This window comes from Macaca nemestrina, chromosome 12, assembly GCF_043159975.1.
Source record: "Macaca nemestrina isolate mMacNem1 chromosome 12, mMacNem.hap1, whole genome shotgun sequence".
NCBI classification, from domain to species: domain Eukaryota; kingdom Metazoa; phylum Chordata; class Mammalia; order Primates; family Cercopithecidae; genus Macaca; species Macaca nemestrina.
In genome coordinates this window covers 133,570,734-133,593,541 of record NC_092136.1, presented here as the reverse complement: position 1 = coordinate 133,593,541, position 22,808 = coordinate 133,570,734, and the positions used below count along the sequence as shown (strand labels likewise).

Sequence of the window (22,808 nt, the reverse complement as noted above, 5' to 3'; positions counted from 1 at the left end):
TTGAGCCCAGGAGTTCAAGACCAGCCTGGGCAACACGGCAAGACCCCATCTCTTAAAAAAATATATAAAAATTAGCTGGGCATGGTGGTGTGCACCTGTGGTCCCAGCCACTCAGGAGGCTGAGGTGGGAGGATGACTTGAGCCCAGGAGTTCCAGGCTACAGTGAGCTGTGATCATACCACTGTACTCCAGCCTGGGCGACAGTCTGTTTAAAAAATAAAAAATAAAAATAACACTGCAGGGTAGTCTGCTTTTTTGTACCAAAACTCAGTTACTAAATAGCTGCATGATCTAAGGTATGCCTGTCGTTTTCCAGTTGGAACACCCTCCCATCTTTCCCAGACGACTGTTGGGGGAGTCTGTAGAAACAACATTTAGGAAAGTGATTTAAAGAGAGAGAGAGACAGATAAGAGAGAGAAAGAGCATGTACGTAGAGGATTAATTACATAATGAGGTTTATTGATTTATTCAATAAACATTATCTGGTCCTTCCCAAAGCATTCCAGGCATTGGAGATGCACAAGTCTGTGAGACAGAGCTCCATCTCTTAAGAAGCAGGGGAGAGACAGGTGCTTGTGCACAGAAATGTTCTCATATATACACTTGTACACACACGTATGTGGAACACTGAGATAGGTGCCGAGATGTACAGAAAGCTCCCTGAGGATGATTACTGCTTTTATTATTCAGCCTAGAAGGTCAGCATGAAATTGGGTTCGGGAGGCTAGATGTTAGCATGTATTACTCAAATTCAGAGCAATAACTGCGTTTATAATAAACACGTTTTCTAAATGTTGTAGGAAAATATACTCTGGAAAAATGCTGAATGTTTGTGTTGGCTCCAGACTTCCTCTAAATAGGTTATGGATTTACTGTGGCACAGACTTTTTCAAGCAATATCAAGTTGAGGTGATTTAATGATGCTTAAAAATGATGAAAGTTAGGGGATGCAAAGAGCCCATGTTTCCAGTGTGTTGTTCATAAGCTGAAAGGACATACATTGTTGGCATTAATTGTACATTAAAAAATTTGCATAGTTACTTAGATGCCATGCACTTTGCCAAATGCTCTGCTTTTTTTAAATTAAGGTAAGAGTTCATACACCATAAAATTCACCATTTAAAGTGTATAATTTAGTTGTTTTAGTATAGTCACAAGATTGTACAGACTAATTCCAGAACATATCATCAGCTGAAAAATAAACCCCGTTCCCATTAGCAGTCACTCCCCATGACCCTTTCCTTCTACCACTGGCAGCCACTAATTTTCTTTCCTTATAAAATTACCTATTCTGGGCCAGGCGCGGTGGCTTACATCGATAATCCCGGGACATTGGGAGGCCGAGACGGAAGGATCACGAGGTCAGGAGATTGAGACTATCCTGGCCAACATGGTGAAAACCCGTCTCTACTAAAATATAAAAAATTAGCTGGGCATGGTGGCACACGCCTGTAGTCCCAGCTGCGCAGGAGGCTGAGGCAGTAGAATCGCTTGAACCCAGGAGGTGGAGGTTGCAGTGAGCCAAAATTGCACCACTGCACTCCAGCGTGGCGACAGAGCGAGACTCTGTCTAAAACAATTAAAAAATAAAAAATTGCCTTTTCGGGACATTCCACATAAATGAAATCATGTACTATGTTGTCTTTTGTGTCTGACTTCTTTCACCTAGCATGTTTTCAAGGTTCATTCATGTTGTAGCGTGTATCAGTACTTCATTCCTTTTTGTGCTGAATAATAGTCGATTGTAAGGGTACACCACATTTTGTTTATTCATTCATCAGCTGATGAACATTTGGGTTGTTTTCACTTTTTGACTATTGTGACTAATGCTGTTATAAATATTCTTGTATGAGTCTTTGTATAGATACATGGTTTCATTCCCTTGAGTGTTTACCTAGGAGCAGAACTGCTGGATCATATGGTAACTCCATATTCAACATTTTGAGGAACCACCAAACTTTTTCAAAGTGGCCACACCATTTTACAATCCTGCTAGCAGTGTATGATAATCCTATTTCTCTGCATTCTTACCAACACTTGCCATGTCCATCTTTTTTATTTTAGCCATCTTTGTGGGTATGAAGTGGTATCTACTTGTGGTTTTGATTTACATTTCCCTAATGGCTAATGATGTTGAGTAAATTTTCTTAGGCTTATTGGCCATATAAATACGCTTTCCTTGGAGAAATGTCTATTCAAACCCTTTGCCGTTTTTTTAATTGGGTTGTCTTTTATTTTTGAGTTGAGTTATTTTTATATATATACTTTATCACGTATATGATTTTTAAATACTTGTCCCATTCTGTGGGTTGTCTTTTCAGATGGTGTTCTATGATAAGGCACGGAACATTTTAATTTTGATGAAGTCCAATTTATCTCTTTCTTTTTTTACTTGTGCTTTTGGTATCACATAGCTAAGAAATCACCGTGTAATCCAAAGTCACAAATATTACTCCTGTGTTTTCTTCTAATGGTTTTATAGTTTTAGCTCTCACATTTAGGTCTTTGATCAAATTTCAGTTAATTTTTGCATATGCTGTGATATAGAGGGTCCAGCTTCACTCCTTTGCATGTGACTATCAGTTGACATAGCACTGTTTCTTTCAGCCTCTTCCTTCACCTTTGGGTGTCTTGTAAAACAATCACTTGACTGACTTGTATAAGCTCATGTGTGCTCTATATTCTATATTAATGGAATTTTATTTCATTAATCTATGTGTCTGTCTTTATGTACCACACTGTGTTGATTGCTGTTGTGTTCTAGTGTAGGAGAGGGGAAATAACTTCTTCTTTAGTCCTCATGAGTTCTTCCTTGGGATGGACCCCTGTAACAAGACAAACAAGTTTATTAACGTGTCTAGTGCGTGTTATGCGGGAGAGATCTCAGTGCAAAGTAACTGAGGGCAGTGGCTTAGAACTCTACTTACATAACACAAGACATCTTATCCAAAAAATGTTGGCAGCACAGCACACTGGAGACTCTCTGTTGTCCCCTTTTGATGGGGTGGCTGACGGGGAGCTACTCTCGCTGCCCAGCATCATGAGAGTGTATTGTCCTGCACGTCACTAGCTGGGAAGTGAGCAGAATTCAGAACTCTCTAAAGTATGGTTTGAACGTGCATTGCTGTCACATTATGGCAAAATCAGAAAACCCTAAGTCAGGGACCGCCTGTATGTGGGAGGAAAATAATAGAGTGAGTTTTGTGATAAGGGCTCTGGGCTGATAAGGGAGTAGAGACCTGGTGAGTAAAGGAGAATTTATATACTGCCCATAGGAAGAAAAGGGGGAGGTTAGACAGAGCTTTTTCTCTGTTTGCTGCTGCTTTTTAATTGTCTGCTTTAATTATCTTCCCAGAAATAATTTTTATGTCCAAGTCATATTTTGGCATTAACATGGTGTCCTGTGATAGTCAGTTTTAAATCAGGAAGTATGAGTTCTCCTTCTGTCCCTTTGTTTTTTAAAAAAATTAGTTTGGCTCTTCTGGGTCCCTTGTATTTCCATATGAATTTTAAGATCAATTGTCAATTTCTGCAAGAAAAAAAAAAGCCATCTTGGATTTTGACGGGGATTGATCTGTACATCAGTTTGGGGAGTGTTGCCATGTTAGTTTGTTAATTCCTCTAATCCATGAACACCAGATGTCTTTTTATTTCTTTAGGTCTTTTAATTTGTTTCAGTGATGTTTTGTAGTTTTCAGTGAACAATGTTGCTCTTTAAATTTTGTCCTAAGCATTTTTATTCTTTTCAATAGTATTGCAAATTAAATTGCTCTCTTAATTTGATTTCTGAATTGTTCATTGCCAGTTTTTACATGTTATTTTTGATAATTGATCTTCTGTCCTGCAACCTTGCTAAACTCATTACAAGCTCTAATGATTGTTTTATGGATTTCTTGGGGTTTTCTTGATATAAGAACAAGTCATCTGTAAATAGAGGTAGTTCTACTTCTTCCTTTCCAATCTGGATAGCTTTCATTTCTTTTTCTTGCCCATTTGTTGACAAAAAGAGTCAAGCTCTGTAAAATATTTGAAGCATTCTAAGCCAAATGTGAGTGACCATGGCCCGTGACACAGCCCTCAGGAGGTCCTGAGAACGTGTGCCCAAGGTGGTTGGGGTGCAGCTTGGTTTTAGACATTTTAGGGAGGCATCAGGCATCAATCAAATACATTTAATAGGTAGATTGGTTTGGTCCCAAAAGGCAGGAAAAGGTGGGGAATGTTCCAGCTTATAGGTAGGTTTTAAATTTTTCTTGTTGAAAATTGGTTGAGTTTATCTAAAGAACTGGGGTCAATAGGAAGGACTATCTGGGTTAAGATAAAGGATGATGGAGACTAAAGTTCATTACTGCAGAGGAAGCCTTCAGATAGTAGGCTTCAGAGAGAACAGATTTTAAATGTTTCTTACCAGACTTAAAGTCTGTGTTGAAGTTAATGCTGGAGGGCATAATGAGGCGTGTCTCACCCCTACTTCCCGTCATGGCCTGAACCAGTTTTCAGGTTAAATTTTAGAGTGCCCTGACTGAGGAGGAAGACCATTCAGATGGTCGGAGAGCCTTAGAATTGTATTTTTGTTTTACAGCCTGTGGTATGATGTTGAAAAGAAGTCAAAGAGTAGACTTCCTTGTCTTTTTTCTTTACTTAGGGGGAAAGCTTTTGGTCTTCACCGCTGAGTACGATGTGAGTTTTTTAGGATGACTTTCATCAACATGAGGAAGTTTTCTTCTATTTCAAGCTTGCTGAGTTTTTATCATGGAAAGGTGTTGGAATTTGCAAATACGTTCTCTGCATCTATTTTGAGATGATTGTGTTCTGTTACCGTGGTGTAATTTACATTGATTGATTTTTCATAGGTTGACGACATTTCATTCCTGGGATAAATCCCAAGCATGGTTGTATCTTGCTGGATTTGGTTTGCTGGTATTTTGTTGAGAATTTTGGTGTCATATTCATAAGGAATATTGGTTGTTGTATTAAGCCGTTTTTGCATTACTATAAAGAAATACGTGGCCAGGCGTGGTGGCTCATGCTTGTAATCCCAGCACTTTGGGAGGCCAAGGTGGGTGGATTACTTGAGGTCAGGAGTTCGAGACCAGACTGGCCAACATGGTGAAACCCCATCTCTACTAAAAATACAAAAATTAGCTGAGCATGGTGGCAAGTGCCTGTAATCCCAGCTACTTAGGAGACTGAGGTAGGAGAATCACTTGAACCCGAGAAGTAGAGGTTGCAGTGAGCCAATATTGTGCCACTGCACTCCAGCCTGGGCAGCAGAGTGAGACTCTCTCAAAAAAAAAAAAAAAAAAAAAAAGATGTGAGACTGGGTAATGTATCAGAAAAGAGATTTAATTGGCTCATGGTTCTGCAGGCTGTACAGGAAGTATAGCACTGGCACCTGTTTCTCGGGAGGCCTTAGGAAGCTTAGAATCATGGCAGAAGGCCAAAAGGGAACAGGCGTTTCACATGGTGGGAGCAGGAGGAAGAGGGAGAGTCAGGGGAAAGGTGACACACACTTTTAAATGATCAGATCTCACAAGAACTCACTCAGTATTGCTGTCATGAAGACAGCACCAAGCTGTGAGGGATCTGCCCCAGTGGTCCAAACACCCCCTACTAGGTTCCACCTCCAGCAATAGGTGTTACGATTCAACGTGAGTTTTGGGCGGGGCAAATACTCAAACGTTATCAGTTGTTTTCTTGAGATGTTTTGGTTTTGCTGTCAGGGTAGTACTGGCCTAAGATGAGCTAGGAAGTGTATTCTTTTCTATTTTTTGAAAGAGTTCATGAAGGATTGTTGTTCGTTTTTGCTTTAACGTTTGTTAGAATTCTCCAGTAAAAGTGTCTGATCATTAGTGGTGTGTGTGTATGTGTGAAGTTTTTTTGATTACTAATTTAGTTTCTTTTTTTTTTTCTTTTTCTTTCTTTCTTTTTTTTTTGAGACGGAGTTTCGCCCTTGTCCAGGCTGGAGTGCAGTGGCACAGTCTTGGCTCACTGCAACCTCAACCTCCTAGCTCAAGCACATCTCCTGCCTCAGCCTCCCGAGTAGCTGGGATTACAGGCACCCACCCCGACGCCCAGCAAATTTTTTTGTATTTTTTGTAGAGATGAGGTTTCACCATGTTGGTCAAGCTGGTCTTGAACTCCTGACCTCAGGTGATCCACCCACCTTGGCCTCCCAAAGTGCTGGCATTACAGGCATGAGCCACTGCGCCCTGCCACTAATTTAGTTTCTTTACTTGTTACAGGTATATTCAGATTTTCTATTTCTATTTGAGTCAGTTTCTATAGTTTGTGCCTTTCTAGAAATTTGTTTATTTCATGTAGGCTACTTAATTTGTTGGCATAAAATTGTTCATAGTATTCCTTTGTAATCCTTTTTATTTATGTAAGGCTAATAATAGTAATGTCCCTCCTTTCTTGATTTTAGCAATTTCAATTTTCTTTCTTATTTTCTTCCCCAGTCTAGCTAAAGGTGTATTAGTTTTGTGGATCTTATTAAGGAACTACTTTTAGTTTCATTGATTTTTCTCTATTGTTTTCCATCTTTTATTTTTTAAGCTGCCTTCTTATATATAAGCAGTTCCCAAAGTGTGTTTTGGGAACCCTCAGGGGTCCTTGAAGTAAAAATGAATGCAGTGTTCATTTGCCTCCCACACTCTGATTTTCTCACGAATGTGTATTGGAGTTTTCCAGTGGTTCCATGACTTACCAAATTGCAACAGATTGCAGGTAGAAACAGAGATGAGAATCCTGTTAATTATAAGCCAGATGAGAGATAAGCTAGCTTATATTGAGCCAGACATTTTGAAGTTTGCAATACTCTAAAGCAATGCCATTCTTTTTTTTAAATGGGGTCTTGCTGTGTTGCCCAGGCTGGACTTGAACTCCTGGGCTCAGGTGATCCTCTGATCTCAGTCTTCCCAGTAGCTGGGATTATAGGTACGTTCCACCACATCCAGCCTTTTCACTATATTTTGTTTATTTGTTTTGGAAAATATAGTTATTTTTTATGAAAAAGTACTAACAGTAACATGTCTTGCTATTTTAAAAGGAATTAGTAAATATTTTTACAATTCTCAGTTTAAATTGATTTGTATTAAAAAATATAATCTCTTTAGGGTTCTCAGTAATTTTTAAGAATATAAAGAAGCCTCAAGGCTGGGCGTGGTAGCTCACTACCATAATTCCACTGCTTTGGGAGGCTGAGGTGGGAGGATCACTTGAGGCTAAGAGTTCGAGACCAGCCTGATCAACACAGCACAATCCTGTCTCCGCAAAAAAATTAAAAAAAAAAAAATATTAGTCTAGCATGGTGGCTCATGCCTGTAGTCCTAGCTACTTGGGAGGCTGAGGAGAGAGGATTACTTGAGCCCAGAAGTTTGAGATTGCAGTGAGCTCTGATGGTACCACTGCACACCACCCTGGGCGACAGAATGAGACCCCCGTCTCTTATAAGAAAATGCCTTCAAGTCAAACATTTTAAAGCTGGTGTTATATATTACCTCATCAAATCTTTAAAATAATCCTAAGGGTTAGAAACTCCGATTTGTAGCTAAACAAAATGGAAGAGATAAATTCAGAATTTTAGAGGTAGGGGCCAAGATTTAAAACCAAGTTTTTAATATTCCAAAGTTTATATGCATTACAGTGAATACCTAATTATCCATATTTTCTTCTTTTTCCACACTCTAATTTCTTAAGATTTAAAACAAGCTAGTGAGTCTTTAAGAGGAGTGTATTTTCTGGGTATTGTGTGGTGAAATGTTAGCTGCTGTATGACTTTTCTCCAGCTGTGATGACCCTTTGGTATTCCCTCTACAGAAAGATGTGTTATGGCAATGCTGAGAAAGAGAATCAGGGATGAGAAGACCAACGTTAGGAAGTCTGCGCTGCAGGTGCGAGTTTTCTCTGCACATTTTTTTTTTTTTTTTAGCACTAAAAACTTGGAAATGCAAAGGGATATTTTTTAAACTCCTAGACCATATTCATTATTTAATTTGCTTTTCACTGAACTGTTAGTTGACCCTGATCCCGTTATATGTGAATCATAGATGAACTGGAAGATTATTTATTCTTAAGCTTTCCTACAGGGTTTCTGATTTTTTTAAGAACCACAAATTTATATCCTTAATTTGTTTAGAATAGGGATTCTTAACCTAGGGACCATGGGTGGATTTTAATAGGTTCATAAAATTGTTTGTAAGTATTTGTTTATATAAAATTTGTTTTTCTTTGAGAGAGGCCTTAGCAAATTGGATTCTGAAAAATGGGACGTTGTGAGGAGGAAGGTTGGATCCATGACCCCAAAATGTTAAGAACCACAAACTAACTTAAAGGAAGTGTTCCTTTGTTAACAATTTATCTTTCTGAGTTGATTCTATGCAGTCATCACTTCGTGTTGCATATATGCCTTCTAGGTATTAGTGAGTATTTTGAAGCACTGTGATGTCTCGGGCATGAAGGAAGACCTGTCGATTCTGCAGGACCAGTGTCGGGACCCTGCGGTGTCTGTCCGGAAGCAGGCCCTCCAGTCTCTTACTGAACTCCTTATGGTGAGAGGCAGGACATTAGATATGTCATGCATGGTATTTTACATTAAAAGTAATTCCATGCAATAATTACCTGCTGCTAAATGTTAAGTTGACCTTTAAAAACTCTTAAGTCCACTGTAGAACTGTACAACATAAGGGAGGAGGTATCTTTGAATTATGTATGATAGACTGTGCTTCCTATTAAACATAATTAGGAACTAATGCTAGCAAATGCCAATTGTTAGCCCTTTCTTCACTTTTTTTAAAATTTTTTTTGAGACAGAGTCCAGCTCTGTTTCTCAGGCTGGAGTGCAGTGGCGCAATCTTGGCTCACTGCAACCTCCGCCTCTCGGGTTGAAGCAGCACTCCTGCCTCAGCCTCCTGAATAGCTGGGACTACAGACAGGTGCTGCCATGCCTGGCTAATTTTTGTATTTTCAGTAGAGACAGGGTTTCACTCTGTTGGCCAGGCTGGTCTCGAACTCCTGACCTCAGGTGACCCGCCTGCCTTGGCCTCTCAAAGTGCTGGGATTACAGGCATGAGTGACTGCACCCAACCCTTTTCTTCGCTTTAAATCTCACACAGAAAAATAAAATTTTAAGTTGATTTGGTTAAGCTGGAGGCCTAGACTAAATTTAGTCAATTAGGGCATAGATGGATGATACTGCCAGAAGAGCAGACTCACAAGTACTATATTTAATTTACTCTTGTCAGCTAGGTAGCATTTTAGTCGAATTTTAAAAGCATGTTTATTTCTTTATTTCATGGTAGAAGGCATTAGGCAACGAATATTTTGACTTTTTCTGTCAGTGTCTGTTCTAATTGCTCTTTGGGATATTTATTATTTGTTCTTGATTTTTAATGACCAAAAAAGTACTGATTTATTTCCACTAGTAAAATAGTGACTTTAATGTATAAGTTTAAAATTTTGGTTGGCACTGATTTACATTAAGCTGGCTTTGCTTTTGTATATTTTTTTATTTTTTTTTTCACTTGGTAGTCTATTTGCAGTTGAATGTGTGATTATTTTTAACATGTCAAAATGTTGATCACAACTTCCCTGACTTGTATTTAGACCTTCTTATGTCATAATCTTTCACTCCTAAGGCTCAGCCTAGATGCGTGCAGATCCAGACAGCCTGGCTGCGGGGGTTGGTCCCGGTGGTGATGGACTGTGAGAGCACTGTGCAGGAGAAGGCCCTGGAGTGCCTGGACCAGCTGCTGCTGCAGAACATCCGGCATCACAGTCATTTTCACTCTGAGGACGACAGCCAGGTCCTCGCCTGGGCACTTCTTACTCTCCTCACCACGGAAAGCCAGGAACTGAGGTAGGTTAACTGTATGACCTGTGTTCCCTGTAGAAGAAGACTGTAAGACTTTGTATTAATAAATTTCTCCTACTGGTCCTTGAAAAATCAGCTTTCCAGATTACTTAGTGTATGTGAAGATTCAATATTGGTCTCTTTTTCCTTGACTCACTTCAAATCTCTTAGATATTTTTATCGACTGTATGTTTGTGACACCTTTTTGGTCACTTCCTGTGCATCCGTCTGACACTTTCCAGTTTCATATTGGTATCTTAATATGTAATAGACAACACTGATGGAAATACATATTAATATCACGTTTCCCCAATGCTGGTTATCATGAAGGATGACTTCCTAGCTCTTGCAAGTTAAACTGTTTTTAACACCTTATTGGATTAATTGACTTAACTAACACTGCAGGCTTTCTCCCCTTTGATAACATTTATTGAACATACACTGTACAGTGAATATTGTGTTGAGGAGTTAGGACCTATGATGGAGGAGTCATCTTGCAGTAGAAAGAGAATAGATTTAGTATCAAAAGATACCATTCCACGGCCTTGGCAAAAATCACTTTCTCTGAGCCTTAGTTTCCTGATTTGTAAGAGGCAGCCGTTGTACTCCAGGATCTCTTCATATCTCTTTAGGTATTACAACTTTATGCCTGAAAAAGTGTGTTCATTCAGTAAAGGTTTTCTCAGTACAGGTTGAGCATCTGAAATCCAAAAATCTAAAATCCAAACAATGTCAGCATGATGCCACAAGTGGAAAATCTCACACCTGACCTCATGAGATAGGTCACAGTCAAAATGCAGGCTCACAACATACAGCCTGTTCAGCATCCCCAAGTGAAAAATAAAATCACCTTCAGGCTGTGCATATAATGTGTATACGAGACTTTGGTCTCATCCCCAAGATATCTTTCTAAGTATATGCAAATATTCCGAAATCCAAAACACTTCTGGTCCCAAGCATTTCAGATAAGTGATACTCAACTTGTATCTACTCCATGCTTTGCTGAGATTTCTAGAAGGGAGAGATTTAGCCAATAATAAGAGTCTACTGCTTTTGCACTTTCCTTAGAGATATCTCCTTATACATGCTCAGTGTATTAATTCATGTTAACTTAATGAAAAGTAGTAGTCATTCTTTGCAGAAAAGCAGGAGAGGCCTTCTACAGCTCCTGAGAAGCTGTTGGGAGGTTTTAAAATTTATTTTTCTTTATAAAAATTTTTTATTGAAGTATAGCATGTCTTGAAAAGTACACAAACCATAAGGTCAGTACATATCACAAGGAAAGTATACCTGTGTAACCACCATGCAATCTCTGTTTATCATTGTAGGTGATAGCCACTTCTGCCCAAGTTGCCTAACACTTGAAAAAGAGTGGCCCAGAACTCATGTGCTGCACATTTTCTGAAATTACTCTTGACTTCTGGTTTCATGGCAACTCTTCTTATTTTCCAGTGTTGCTTAAAATTTTGTCTTCTTTTTGGTATTCGTTTATTTCAGAGGTCTTTAAGGAGACATTAAAACAAACAAAGAAACATGGGCTCATTATGAAACCTGGAATCAGGTTGTGGATGGAACTGCTTAAGGAGATTATAAAATGAGTAAGAAAAAATGCAAGCTTAGAAGAGGAACCTTGCAGAAGATGTGCATTGAAGGCTTCAACAGAGAAAGATAGCCATGTCAAAAAGACTTAAAAAGTATGAAGAGGTAGAGGAACAACTATGAGAAAATGATTCAAATGGAAACAGGGAGTGAGGATTTCAAGCAAAACAAGTAGTCGACAATTCTGAATGTCTCAAAAACATTTCAAAAAAAAGTCTCAGAAAAACATTTCAAAACTCGTTCACATAATTCACATCAAGTTTAAATCTTACACCCAGCCAGATTATTCAACATACAGGGTAAAATAAAGCCATACTGAGACTAGCGGAAAACCAAGGGTGTTTATCACCACTACCCCTCCACTAAAGGGCCATCTATGGAGGATGTACTTGAGGCCAGGCTATAATCCCAGCACTCTGGGAGGCTGAGGCGGGAGAACTGCTTAAGGCCAGGAGTTTGAGATCATCCCTGGCAATGTAGTGAGACCCTGTCTCTACAAAAAAAAAAAAAAAAAATAGCCATTTGTGGTGGTGCAAAAAATAGCCATTTGTGGTGGCGCACACCTGTAGTCCCAACTACTTGGGAGGCTGTGGTGGGAGGATCCCTTCAGCCCAGGAGGTGGAGGCTGCAATGAGCTGTAATTGCACCACTGCACTCTAGCCTGGGTGACAGAGCAAGACCTTGTCTCAAAAAAATAAAAAGAATGTACCTCAGAAGGATGGAAACTGAATTCAGAAGGGAGGAATGGCATATGAGAAGGAAAGGTTGCTAAGAAATTGATAAACACATAGATAAATCTAAATTAAGCATAGCCATTGCAAATCAGTAACAACAATGATACGAGGATGAGTAACTGGGATGACTGAAAGCCAGGTGAAGCTAAAATATAAAATAGTATGTAGGATGAGCTGGAGGGTGCATTTACTTGCATTTCTAGCATTGGATAGGAGACTAGAGATGCTCATTAGCATTAAACTCGAGTCAACACTGCAGACAACCAGGGATAGTCGTATGTAACTTCTGAGCCAGCAGAACAGAAGTAACACTGAAGAAAGTTCAGTGCAAGAAAAGGCAGAACAGAAGTGAGGTTAAAAAATGAGAAGGAAATAAAAAGCATGGTATATTGAAATCATAAAATAAAGGGGTAAATTAATCCAATAGGTCAGTAATCTCTATAAATGTCTATGACTTACATTTAACAGTTAGTGGAAAAAATCTTTGGATATAAAAACCAAAATCCAACTACATACTGTTTATAAGATCCACACCTAAAATAAAATTACCAGAAATGGTGAAAGTAAGAAAAAGGTTACTAGAAAAATAATGCAAAAAGAAGGCTGTATCAGATAGAACAGAATTTAAAATAGAGTCAAATAGAATTTAATTAAAATGTCATCAGTTGTAAAGAAAGTTACTCATAAAGGAATTATACCTGGAAGAGGTATGTGTTCCTGAAGAATACGTATAAAATCCCATGCCCAACAGAAGCACGTATTTCTAAGTTTATGTGAACCATTTATAAAAATTGATTATGTACTATTTCATAGAGTCAGTCTTAAATATCAACAATTCTATATTAACAGGATAATGTTCTCTGAGCATTATATAATGTAAAGGAAAACCTCAAAAAAGAGTATTTGAAGAATTAAAAAAGATACTTCTAAATAACTCCAAGGTCAAAGACCAGTGGTGTAAGATTTTTGGAACAATACGTGCCAAAACTGGTAGAATGCATTTAATGAAATACGTAGGAGGAAATATGTAATGTTATGTGTATTAGAAAAGGAAAGGACTGAAAACTGATGAGCTAAAGGTTCAATTTAAGAAGTTGCAAAAAGTCATTGAATAAACTTGAGGAAAAGAAATGCTAAAATTAAGACTGGAAATTTAAAAACTAGGAAGGAAAAACTGAGTCTTCGGAAAGTCTAATGGAAAAGATAAACTTCTGCCGAGATATGACAAGAAAAAAAGGTACAAATAAATAATGATGAAATGGGTGATAACTACAGATGTCTTATTCAGTAGTATACATTCAAAAACAGACTGTTCAGAATGTGTTAGTATTTTTTAAAGGGCACAGTTCTGTATAGGCATTTTTTAGTCTGAAGTTTTAATTGATACAGCTCTTTGTATTAATTTGCTAGGGCCACCATAACAAAACACCACAGAGCAGGTGGCTTGAATAACAGAAATTTATTTTCTCACAGTTCTGGAGGGTAGAAATTTGAGATCAAGGTGCCAGGAGAGTGGATTTCTCCTGAGGCCTCCCTCCTTGGCTGTGTTCTCACACATATCCCTGGTGTCTCATTCTGTGTCGACATTTCTTCTTACAAGGACACCCTTTGTGTCTGGAATTTATTCCTTTTGGTGGGTTCTTGGTCTCGCTAACTTCAAGAATAAAGCCGCGGACCTTCGCGGTGAGTGTTACAGCTCTTAATGATGGTGTGTTCTGAGTTTGTTCCTTCAGATGTTCAGATGTGCCTGGAGTTTCTTCCTTTTGGTGGGTTCGTGGTCTCGCTGACTTCAGGAGTGAGGCCGCAGACCTTCGCAGTGAGTGTTACAGCTCTTAAAGGTGGCACGTCCAGAGTTGTTTGTTCCTCCTGGTGGGTTTGTGATCTCACTAACTTCAGGAATGGAGCTGCATACCCTCGTGTTGAGTGTTACAGCTAATAAAGGCAGTGCAGACCCAAAGAGTGAGCAGCAGCAAGATTGTGAAGAGCGAAAGAACCAAGCTTCCACAGCATGGAAGGTGACCCAAGCAGGTTGCTGCTGCTGGCTCAGGTGGCCAGCTTTTATTCCCTTATTTGGCCCCGCCTATGTCCTGCTGATTGGTCCATTTTACAGAGCGCTGATTGCTCCATTTTACAGAGTGCTGACTGGTGCATTTACAGTCCTTTAGCTAGACACAGCATGCTGATTGGTGTGTTTACAGTCCTTTAGCTAGACACAGAGTGCTGATTGGTGCATTTTTACAGAGTGCTGATTAGTGCATTTACAATCCTTTAGACACAGCATGCTGATCGGTATGTTTTTACAGAGTGCTGATTGGTGCGTTTTTACAGAGTGCTGATGGGTGCATTTATAATCCTTTAGCTAGACACAGAGTGCTGATTGGTACATTTTTACAGAGTGCTGATTGGTGCATTTACAATCCTTTAGCTAGATGCAGAGCGCTGATTGGTACATTTTTACAGAGTGCTGATTAGTGCATTTACAATCCTTTAGCTAGACACAGAGTGCTGATTGGTACGTTTCCAATCCTCTAGCTAGACAGAAAAGTTCTCCAAGTCCCCACTTGATCCAGGAAGCTGGCTTCTTCTCTCACGTTAAACTTGGGTTAGGGCCCACCCTAACAGCCACATTTTAACTTCATCACCTCTGTGAAGGCCCTATAGGAGGAAATGGTAGAGGTGATGAAAGCTGAGCCTGAGGTTTGGAGGAATTGGAAGAGGAAATAGTTGATTCAATTGAACAAACATATTTTGAGGACTTCATTTTCCAGGACTGGTTCTAAGTGCTGGAGATTCACAGAATAGTTCAGTGCACTTCCTCTACTCCAGTTGGTCTGGTGAAATAGACAAAAGCAAGTCACAATTTTAGTGGAAATGGAGCTACAGGAGAACAGAGGAAAGGCACATGGCATTTTGGTGATTATTTCTTCCTCTTTTTCCTCTTCCTGTCCTTCTTTCTTCTTCTAGCTTAGGCTGGCTTCCCAGAAGTACTGGCATGGGCAGAATATTTGCGAATGTGTGGGAATTAAGCGGCCAGAATAGTGAGGGTTACCAGGAAGGACATAGTTATGCGAAAGCTCAGGCCGGAAGGCTCTACCAAATCTCAGGAAAATGCCTTGATCAATAGGTGTGGAGAGCAGAGGTCAGGCAGGTTGAGGACGGAGGGTGTGCTGGAGATGGAAGCCCAGCTTTGACTTGGAATGCTTTATCACATCTCAGTTAGGAGCTCTTGGTAATGCATGAGGTCACCCAGAGTTAGGTTGGAGATAAGAGGACTAAGAATAGAGCTTTTCAAATCAGCAATTAGTTATTAGAAGACAGGAATTAGTTAAAGGAGGTGAAAAGAGATCCAGCTGGTGGACCACAGTCTCAGTGCAAAAGGAGTAGTCAGTAACCTCTGATGGAGGCCATGGAGATGGGCCTGAAGCATGGCCGTTGGTTTTGGTACTAAGATTAGAGGTTAGTGTGTTGGGTCACAGTCCGCCCAGGTGGGTAATGGCTGTGGCCCTCAGCTGGGCTGGGAGGCTGGGTGGGAGTGGAGGGCTGGGAGTTGTCAAAGAGGAGCCAAGTTTGAGATTTCTACAAGTTTTCTGAACTCTGCAAGTTCAGAGAATTTTTTCCCCATTCTGTTGGCTACATATAATAAACATTACTTAATATTTTATATAATTATTTTAAAATAAATTTTAAAATATTTGTTCATTGCTTATATCTTGTGGTATTTGGACATAAGTCAGACATAAATCATGTTGTAAGCTAACTGTAGTAAGATTCGACATCTGTGGATGGATTTTTAATAGCTGATATATTAACAAAACTTCATTTATATGCATATGCTTATTATGGTATATAGATGTGTTTATTTTGTTATAGTTACCTTGTTCTGTATGCTCTGAGAATTTCCCTTTTAAAAACAATTTAATGAGGAATTCCCGATGTGTGTGTGTGTGTGTGTATGTATGTGTATATGTTTTCCCAGAAGTCTTAAGAAAAATTAATCAAGGGAAGAGGTGTATTTTTCTCTTCATTTAAATATATATATGGCATTGTCTCATGAGTCATATGATCCCATTCAGTGACATGGGAAGAAGTAAAATAAGAGATAGTTGTAAAACAACGGTGACGGCCAGGCACAGTGGCTCACAACTATAATCTCAGTACTTTGGAAGGCCAAGACAGGAGGATGGCTTAAGCCCAGAAGTTCAAGACCAGTCTAGGCAACATAGCGAGACCCTGTCTCGAAAGAAAGAGAGATAGAGAGAAAAGAAAGAGAGAAAGAGAAGAAAGAAAGAGGGAAAGAAAGAGGGAAAAAGATTAGCCAGGTATGATGACCATGCCTGTAGTCTCAGCTACTCTGGAGGCTGAGGGAAGAGGATTGATTGAACCTAGGAAGTGGAAGCTACACAGAGAGCTGTGATCATACTACTGTGATCCAGCCTGGGTGACAGAATGTGACCCTGTCTCAAAAAATACTAGTATAACACAAGCACTTTAGTACATCAGAAGCACTGTTTTTGTTTTGAAAAGGTTTGAAATATCTATTTCTGAGTGGTATTAAGTTATTGCATATTTTAGCTCATTCAATATCATGTTTAATTGTTAGGTTGTCATTTACAATCCTTCCATTGAAAAAAGGACAATGTTACTAATTTTTGTCACTATAACTGTGTGAGCTCTGAATGTATCTGTAACTGACCCCCATGCAGTTATGTAGAAATTTTGGAGGAGAGGAGAAGAGTCTCAAATGCATCGTGAAATTTTATTCTTTGCTTTAAGAAATATTTTATGAGGGGAAAAATGAATATAACTGATTATAGAATAATAAAAATTTAAAAGATACCTAGTTTGATATCAGACATGCCACTAATTAGGAAAATCTGTGAAAGTTTCATGTGCCACATGAGTCCTGGAGCAGCAGAAGTTGATACCCTTTCAGTGAGGCGCTGATCTGAATTGTGTTGTATATTTACAGTTGCAATTCTGCTTTTCTATCTTTTTTTTTTTTCTAGCCGATATTTAAATAAGGCTTTTCATATCTGGTCCAAGAAAGAAAAATTCTCATCCACTTTTGTAAACAATATAATATCTCACACTGGCACGGAACATTCGGCACCTGCCTGGATGCTGCTTTCCAAGATTGCTGGCTCCTCACCCAGGCTGGACTACAGCAGAATAATACAGTCCTGGGAGAAAATCAGCAGGTTTGTATCTTCTGATTTGACCACTAATGACACTGAAGAGTCTTAGAAACAAAGCCCAAGGCTTAAGGAAGTGGGCCTTTTTCATAGCTGTTCATATACAGAGACCTTCTGTTTAAAACCTGGTATAAAAACAAGCATGAAAAAATAAGAATCATGTTTAACCCATTTCCCCTTTGTCCAAGTACAGTAAGTGTCTTGATGTTCCCACAGCTTGACTCCGAAGCCGTGCTACCTATCCTGCTTCCTCCAGTGTTAATAATCCAGAAGAAAGGCCTTTGTTGGCAGCAGTGTTTAACTTGCTTCTCCCTTGATATTTCTCCTGCCCTTTCTCTAGTCAGCAGAATCCCAATTCAAACACCTTAGGACATATTCTGTGTGTGATTGGGCATATTGCAAAGCATCTTCCTAAGAGCACCCGGGACAAAGTGACTGGTGAGTGTGTTGGAGAATCTTACTTGAAAATGCATTGCTGTTCATTTCAGGGGTGTGTGTGTGTGTGTGTACCTGAATATATTTAAAGCAGTTGAACTTCGGGGGTTTTGACTTCCTTCATAGATGCTGTCAAGCGTAAGCTGAGTGGATTTCAGTGGTCTCTAGAGGTGATCAGTTCAGCTGTGGACGCTTTGCAGAGGCTTTGTAGAGCATCTGCAGAGACACCAGCAGAGGAGCAGGTATGGCCAGACTTTCCCTGATACGTTTCTGACTTCTTTGTGCTTAGGGTGTTACTGTATGTGTTTTGAAGTTTGAGGAGCATGTTCTGTAAATAAGAGGACATGTAAGGATGTCCCCAGCAGCTATTGCCGCGACAAGGCAAGGTTTACATAACTGGCAATTGACATTCCCCAAGAAGATTGAGCTGCTGAAGAGAAATGGCTCCCGTAGATGGTCACCACCTTGATCGCAGGGACAGGTGTCTTTAGGTAGGCACTCCTGTTGACTGTCTGTCATTTCCTGGTGAGAATTCTGCAAGGTTATCTTTCTCCCCCTCCACTCTCATTCCAAGAACATTTATAGGCAATTTTCCACTTAAGCAGGAAGTTCCCTCCAGAACAGTTTTCTGACCTTTTGATAAATCATAATCTTGGACATGCCTGTCCTGTTACGATGAGGTTACACTACTCAAACATCTCTTGTTGGTATCATGTCCCCAAAGTTGGCTACAGCCCGCAGCTAATGTTTATATGCATAAACACAAATCCAAATCAGCGATTTATATGAGGCAGAGAGTTACTTTGACTCCTTAAAAGGTATGCATACCAGTAACTCTGAAGAAATCATTTTATTACCATATATTTATTCTGTTTTTATCAGGAGATACACTCTTAGTACCAATCCTAACAAAAAAATTTAGAGCTGGGGTTATTAATAATGGCTACAGAAAACAAAAATTAAATAATTGCTGGAATATATTTAAGTTTTCCAGAATAAAAGAAAATGATGGCTTCAGCTGATCTCTCCACCTACCTTCCTGTGCTTCCTTTTCTTGACCAAGTTCATAAAAGAAAACCTTCCTTAAGATGTTACATTTTCTACTTCTAACAGATCAATTAAAACAATGATTGTAACTTTTTTGCTTGGGACTTAAGACTGTTGACCTATTTCTTATGAAATGGTGTCTGGTGTTTTTCTGGTATCTATCTTTAGGCTCTTTTATTGGTGAAAGGGATACTTGCATTCTTTGATTTTTCTAACCCTTTTTCTCAAGACCCAACAAATTATATGAAAAACTTTTATTTTTGTTTTTGAGATGGAGTCTTGCTCTGTCCCCCAGGCTGGAGTACAGCGGCGCAATCTCAGCTTACCGCAACCTCCGTCTCCTGGGTTCGAGCAAGTCTTGTGCCTCAGCCTCCTGAGTAGCTGAGATTACAGGCACATGCCATCAGGCCCAGCTAATTTTTGTATTTTTAGTAGAGACAGGGTTTTGCCATGCTGGCCATACTGGTCTCAAACTCCTGATCTCAAGTGATCGCCTGCTTCAGCCTCCCAAAGTGCTAGGATTACAGGCATGGTAAGACTGAGGAAAGAGTGATCAGGGAGGAATTTACGTAACGGACTATGAAACTGCAAGTCTTCCAGGCTCAGTGGTACACAACTTACTACCAGCAGAGCTGGGACTAGAACTAAGGCCTCTGACTTTTTCCTAATTTTCTTTTCACCAGCACTGGTTGGAAAAAGAATCATGTGTACAGCGCGCAGTCAGGGCCTAGGAAGTCATCTGCCGCTTGCTGCCGGCCCAGGGCCATTAGGACGGTGGTTACATTGTCATGAGAGCCTGTGAGGAAGGCAAGGAACTGTCTTCAGGTTAGACACTGAGAGCTGGAAACAGGTGGGGTTACTACTGCGTTAGCAAAGACTGCCACGGTTTTCATCTGCCGACACGGCCTCACGGCTTTCATCTGCCGACACAACCTCACGGTTTTAATCTGCCGACACAGCCTCACTTGGTGGTTGACAGAGGAGCAAGGCCCTGAGATTTTCTGGAATGTTAGGATATTTTCAATCCATGTGACCCACTTGTTTCCTCTAAACACATTTCTCCTTTTCTTTGTAAGTGAATATCATTTATTTTACTGAGAGCAACAGATTACCCAAAGATATAGCTCAGCAGCAGTATATATGAAAGGACTGTTGTCTTTGGGCATTTGTGTTATGTGTTTTGTGGCTGTCATTAAAAAACTGATGAGATCTTGGACTGTATTAGTGGAAATAGTGTCTAGAACAAGAGGAGCAGTGGTCCTGTGTCCTGGCTAAATCTAAGTTGACACATTCTATAATTCAGTATCAGTGACAAATTTACAGAGAAGTGTTGATGAAATTGAATATAACTAGAGGAGAGCAGCTAAATAAGGGCATCACAAAGCAAGTTCTGTAAGGAACTGCTGAAGGGCCTGGAGTCTTTAGCATGGAGAGGGGAAGGGTTGGGGACGGTAGGCTGCCTAGCTAAATTCAAATTTATGAAGGACTTTCAAATAAAAGAATTGGATTTATTTGGCATTCCCAGACAACCTATCTGGACCAATGAATGGAAATTATACATTTTGGTGCACTGAAGAGAAAACTTACTAAGGTCTGCCTAAAATGGAGGGCTTATCCCAGAGCATGTCCCTTGTTATTAGAGGTATTCAGGAGAAGCTGGACAAGAACTTGGAACACGCTGCTATGTGGAGAGAATGCCAGGATTGGGTGGCCTTGTCGGCTTTCCCAGATTCTGTGATACCGAAACTTACCAGTCATACTACCCAGGTTCTGGCCTCATTGGGATCAAGCATAAGAATTGCAGAAACTCTGTGGGCCAATGTTGTGGTCCAGGTTGTGCAAGCTGTTAAAATTTTAAGTGTAATAGTTATTTTAAAAGTAATAAAGGCAATAGTTTCAAGACACATTAGGGCAAGTCAGGCTAAAAGCATTGCTCATAGTGCCAGGCTGTGGACTGCTAGGCACTGGATAATGGTTAACACAGGTCCCTTCCTAAGGCACTGCAGAGGAGTAGGGTGGGTGTATGCACATCAGCAGGTAATTTCAGCATAATGTAATCATTCCTAAAATAAAAATCGGCATCGGGTAACATGGAAGCAAGGGGATGGAAGCACTTAGCTCAACCTAGGTGTTTTGGAATGGTTTCCCACAGAAAATGAGGTCCGAGAATTCTAGAATGCGGTTGGGAGCTCTCTCTTCCTTCGCATAGAGGAACAGTCCGATGTGCACTAGAGGTGACCCCTTGAAGTTACTGTAATCAGTAGGAGACACGGAAAACTTGTTCCTAATGAATAAATTTCAGAAGAATAGCAACTCTTTATTTTATGTCTTTTAAAAATGTTTATCACAGTAGTTAATTCATCATCTGTATATGCCAGCAAAACTACAACTTATTTCTGTATTTTTGGAGGAGCACTACTATTATAGATCTCTTATAAATTACTGCTTGGGGTCATTGTAAATATTTGGCCTTTTGCTCTTATAGGGCAAATGTAGAAAGAAAGATGATATATACACTGTTGTTTATAAATTCCACTTAGCCAGAACTCATGGCTAGGTTTCTAAATGCATGTCGTTGTGGTTTTGGACAACTTGTGGGAAAGAGGAAGGATAGAAAGCACCCCTACAGCCTATCCATTTGAAGATCAGTTTCTTCTGAGAACATGGTGTTTCATGGGTCGTCTGGGAGATGTGCGGGGCCCTTCAGAGATGACTTTTGACTTGCCGTAGGAATTGCTGAAGCAGGTGTGTGGGGATGTCCTCTCCACCTGTGAGCACCGCCTCTCCAACATCGTTCTGAAGGAGAACGGAACAGGGAATATGGACGAAGACCTGTTGGTAAGTGACTGCTTTTCCTAAACATTCTTTACGCTTCCATTTTATCAGTGAGGTTTTGTTAAAGATGACTTTGTAATGTACACTTTAAATGCTTTTAACAAAAGGGCTGTCTTGGCCTAGAGCTTACTCTCTCTTTTTAGAAGATATTTTTAAATTGATAACCTATTCATTTGTTTCTTATATACTTATTATTGGGGGGAAACTCAATGGTATATATACTTCATCTAGTTCAATCTTACGAGAAGCCTGATTTCAGTAGGGAAAACACAGTGTGTGTTGTAAGGTTGGTATAGTCAAGCTTAGAAATACAAGGTAAGAAATAATGTGAGTATACTCTTTTCAGTTTGTGTGTTTGCTTTTTAAAAAATTTAACATGTCTTCTGAGCAGTTTGAAACAGCAGACAGTAGAACTGGGGAATAGTGCTGAGCAATTGCAAAGTAATGACTGAAATAAAGATTTGACAATTCAAAACACAGATGACCTTGGAGCCCCAAGATTGTTTTCCACGGCACCCCTGCTTTAGAAACTATAAACAGTGCAAGAGATTCCTGTGAGCCAGGACGGGACAGTTGGCTGATTTCAGTGGCTGACTGGGGATAAGATGTATGGCAGTAATTCTGGTTCCAACATCTGACTCTGTCCAGTAAAGGAAATAATGAGATGCTTTTTGATGCCATTCAATACAGGTCATCATTTAACCAAAACTGGCCGGTTTTCTCATATATTTAAATTAGCAGAGCACATCTTTTCTGTGTTCAGTTTCTACTTGTTAGCCTGGCTCTCCTAATTCCCAGTGATCACAGACCAAGTTTAGATTTGTTACAAGTGAAGACCATTGCGCCTGAGGCACTACTGTGCCCGTGTTCAGTAATAAAAAGCCTCACCGTGGGAACCTGGATGCTTAGGTAAGAGGGCCAGGGAGTGTAGCACAGGCCTGGCCCAGGGTTTCCAGAGGGTCTTGCTCTTCTCGTTCCTGCCCACACTAAGAAAGATGCTTACTATGGTGAGTGAGTCCTGTCTCCACCCCCCTCCCCCACATTTTTTTCAACTGTTAACCGTGTCATCAAAATCTACTCTTCAGTCAAAATATATATGAAGAGGTTTTTCCCTA

At 39.8% G+C, this 22,808-nt stretch overlaps 1 protein-coding gene across 4 annotated transcripts in view; it reads left to right on the top strand.

Annotated features, from left to right (window-relative positions):
• The window catches only part of LOC105476153 (non-SMC condensin II complex subunit D3), a 72,321-nt gene that overhangs the window by 23,838 nt on the left and 25,675 nt on the right, over window positions 1-22,808 (top strand). For all 4 annotated transcript variants that reach the window (XM_071075860.1, XM_024791078.2, XM_071075861.1 and 1 more), the window contains 7 exons: window positions 7,820-7,893; window positions 8,416-8,550; window positions 9,637-9,857; window positions 17,191-17,382; window positions 17,717-17,814; window positions 17,938-18,053; window positions 21,589-21,696. In XM_071075860.1, the coding sequence (XP_070931961.1) occupies window positions 7,820-7,893; window positions 8,416-8,550; window positions 9,637-9,857; window positions 17,191-17,382; window positions 17,717-17,814; window positions 17,938-18,053; window positions 21,589-21,696 (944 nt within the window). The remainder of the gene's footprint in view (window positions 1-7,819; window positions 7,894-8,415; window positions 8,551-9,636; window positions 9,858-17,190; window positions 17,383-17,716; window positions 17,815-17,937; window positions 18,054-21,588; window positions 21,697-22,808) is intronic.